This window comes from Phytophthora parasitica, assembly GCF_000247585.1.
Source record: "Phytophthora parasitica INRA-310 unplaced genomic scaffold supercont2.101, whole genome shotgun sequence".
NCBI classification, from domain to species: domain Eukaryota; phylum Oomycota; class Peronosporomycetes; order Peronosporales; family Peronosporaceae; genus Phytophthora; species Phytophthora nicotianae.
The window spans coordinates 69390-71590 of record NW_008649087.1 but is presented as its reverse complement, the minus strand read 5'-3'; the positions used below and the strand labels follow the sequence as shown (position 1 = coordinate 71590).

At 50.5% G+C, this 2201-nt stretch overlaps 1 protein-coding gene across 1 annotated transcript; it reads right to left on the bottom strand.

Moving 5' to 3' along the window:
• Positions 1 to 320: 320 nt before the first annotated feature.
• PPTG_19107 (hypothetical protein) lies at positions 321 to 2115 on the bottom strand (the record flags this gene model as incomplete). The annotated part of the gene is made up of 4 exons (XM_008917412.1): positions 321 to 413; positions 476 to 633; positions 708 to 1602; positions 2059 to 2115. 4 exons carry the CDS (start codon positions 2113 to 2115, stop codon positions 321 to 323), a joined length of 1203 nt encoding a protein of 400 aa, XP_008915660.1.
• Between the last annotated feature and the right edge of the window lie 86 nt (positions 2116 to 2201).

The window sequence follows — 2201 nt, the reverse complement described above, 5'->3', positions numbered from 1 at the left end:
GCGCTTTCGTACGTCGCATCGATGGAGCTTCCAGACCAGTTCAAAGACATCAAGTAGACCTTATTGTACGAGCCACGAGTCGTTGTGGCTCGAGATGAAGGAGTGAAGATCTTTTCCTCGTAGATCTCCAACATATCGTCGAAGAACGGAATATTCTCCATAAATCCTTGTTGGACTAGTGCATTGTAGAGCTGGCAGAAACCGCGACACGTCGGGGGGAGGTGGCTACTTCCAACAGACCATACATCCAAGTGATTCGGCATCATCTGAGAACATGCAACCAGCGGGTTGGCTCGTGTGATGTCATTCTGAGTCTGCCACTAACGGAATCCGAACAAAAGCTCGCTCATCATGGCGTGTACAGAGTCTCCTTTCTCTGCAGTGGAGCGTCTGGGTATCGTGGCTTCAAGGACCTGCATCAAGTCCTCCGTATGCTTCACTGTAAGGGCGATACTTCGACTAAGTCCAGCGTTACCTTGCAGTGCAGTGACCGACTGCATCCAGCAATACACAGGAACACCAATTGGATGGTCACTTTTCGGGTGACGAAGTAGTCTTCCAACGCCAGCAAGAAGTCCACGACCAGACCAGTTCGTCCTTCAATCTCACGTTTCATAGCTGCGATCTTCCTGACTGTCATAGTGTATAGAAATGGTAGTTGCTGAGCAAGTAGAACGACGCAATGGGTGACATCTGGAAGAACATACTCCGGTGTTCGCTCCTCCCCGTAATTGGTCCGAAAAACCCATCCGGGAGAGCAATGACTCGACATTCTTCTATCGGTGGGAACAGTGGGGCGAGATTGGTTAAAATCATCCATACACTTGTGAAGTCGTGCAGTAGTGTCCCTGGGACGAACTCGAACGTTCCGGTTTCCTCGAAACTCGCTCGTCTCTCCTTGACTGCCTTAGTGATTCGAGCTGCAAGACCTGCCGACGGGTAACACACCAGTACTCCGATCAAATCCTCGGCCAGTTTCAACGTTGGGTAGCGTAATTGGAGCGTGGCTGTCAATTGGTTGGCCATGCGCAGAGCCAGCGTCGCCACGACGGTGGCTTCCATCACGGGTTTCTCCTGGTTTTTCACCTGGTCGTAGACACTGAACACGCCTTCGACCAGCTCCTCCAACTCCATAAAGTAGCACACCACTTCCATCTGCAGATCTTGGGCGAAGGCTTCATCGAATAGTTTCTTCCTCTCGGCTTTGGACTTGTTGGTTGCCCCTTTATCTTTGATGAAGGTCTCTTCGTCCGGCAAATAGTCCTCATCTACCTCTAGAACTTGATAACAGTTCTCAAATCTCCGCAGCTCTTCCTCAATAGGATGTCCCTGCGCCACTTCAATGTACTTCAAGGTGTCGAGCCAGCGTCGTAGTAGTGTGAGGAAGTGCTGGTGACCGCGGTCCTGGTCGGCGAAGAACAGAGCGACGTGTTGGCGTAGTGTGATGGCACATTGACAAGCTCCAAGCGCCTTGGGGAGGTCCTGCAGCAGCTTGGGTTTAAGCGTCGTGGGGTCCTGAGCGATATCCGCCACGACGGCATCGAATGCGTCAAGGTCCGAGCGTTTGCCATCGAAGTGTCCACGGTCCCGTGCACGCAGCAGCTAGTCCAGGAAGAAGGCGGTGGCGCGCTTATTCCGCGAGTACTTGCTCGCCAGGAACGACTGGGCGGAGGGTTGATGCGTTTGGGTTCTCTGCTTGGAGGCGAATTAGAGAATGGTAGGCGTCTAGAGGATTTGAGGTGCGGTGAACCTGATTGTCAGCCGTAGTGCATCACTACGTTTAACTGGTAGAAGGCGGACCACCTCACACGCCACCTTTTAGGATTGTCCACATCTGGATGAACCCTATCGATTTTTTTTTCTTTCAAAGTGAGTTTCTTTAAATACATTCTTAAAATATGCTGTGGGTTAACTTCCAGTTTAAAAAAAATATGTCTCTTTTTAGTTTTGTGGAGTTGTATCGTATTGAGGACGAGTCGCAGCGCCCAGATCAAGCGGCGAGCAGTCATGCTGTAGACGCAAGCATTTCAGGGTTGGTTGACGAAGACCACTACTTACTTTGAAATAATGAATATTCAAGCAAACTGTACATCTTTCAGTTGGGGCTGCTGGCATCAGCACTCCGGTCTTAAAAGAACAGCTCTCGCGGTCAGCGTCTTCTAATATCACAGTGGAATATGCGCATTCTGTGGTGAAAAAAA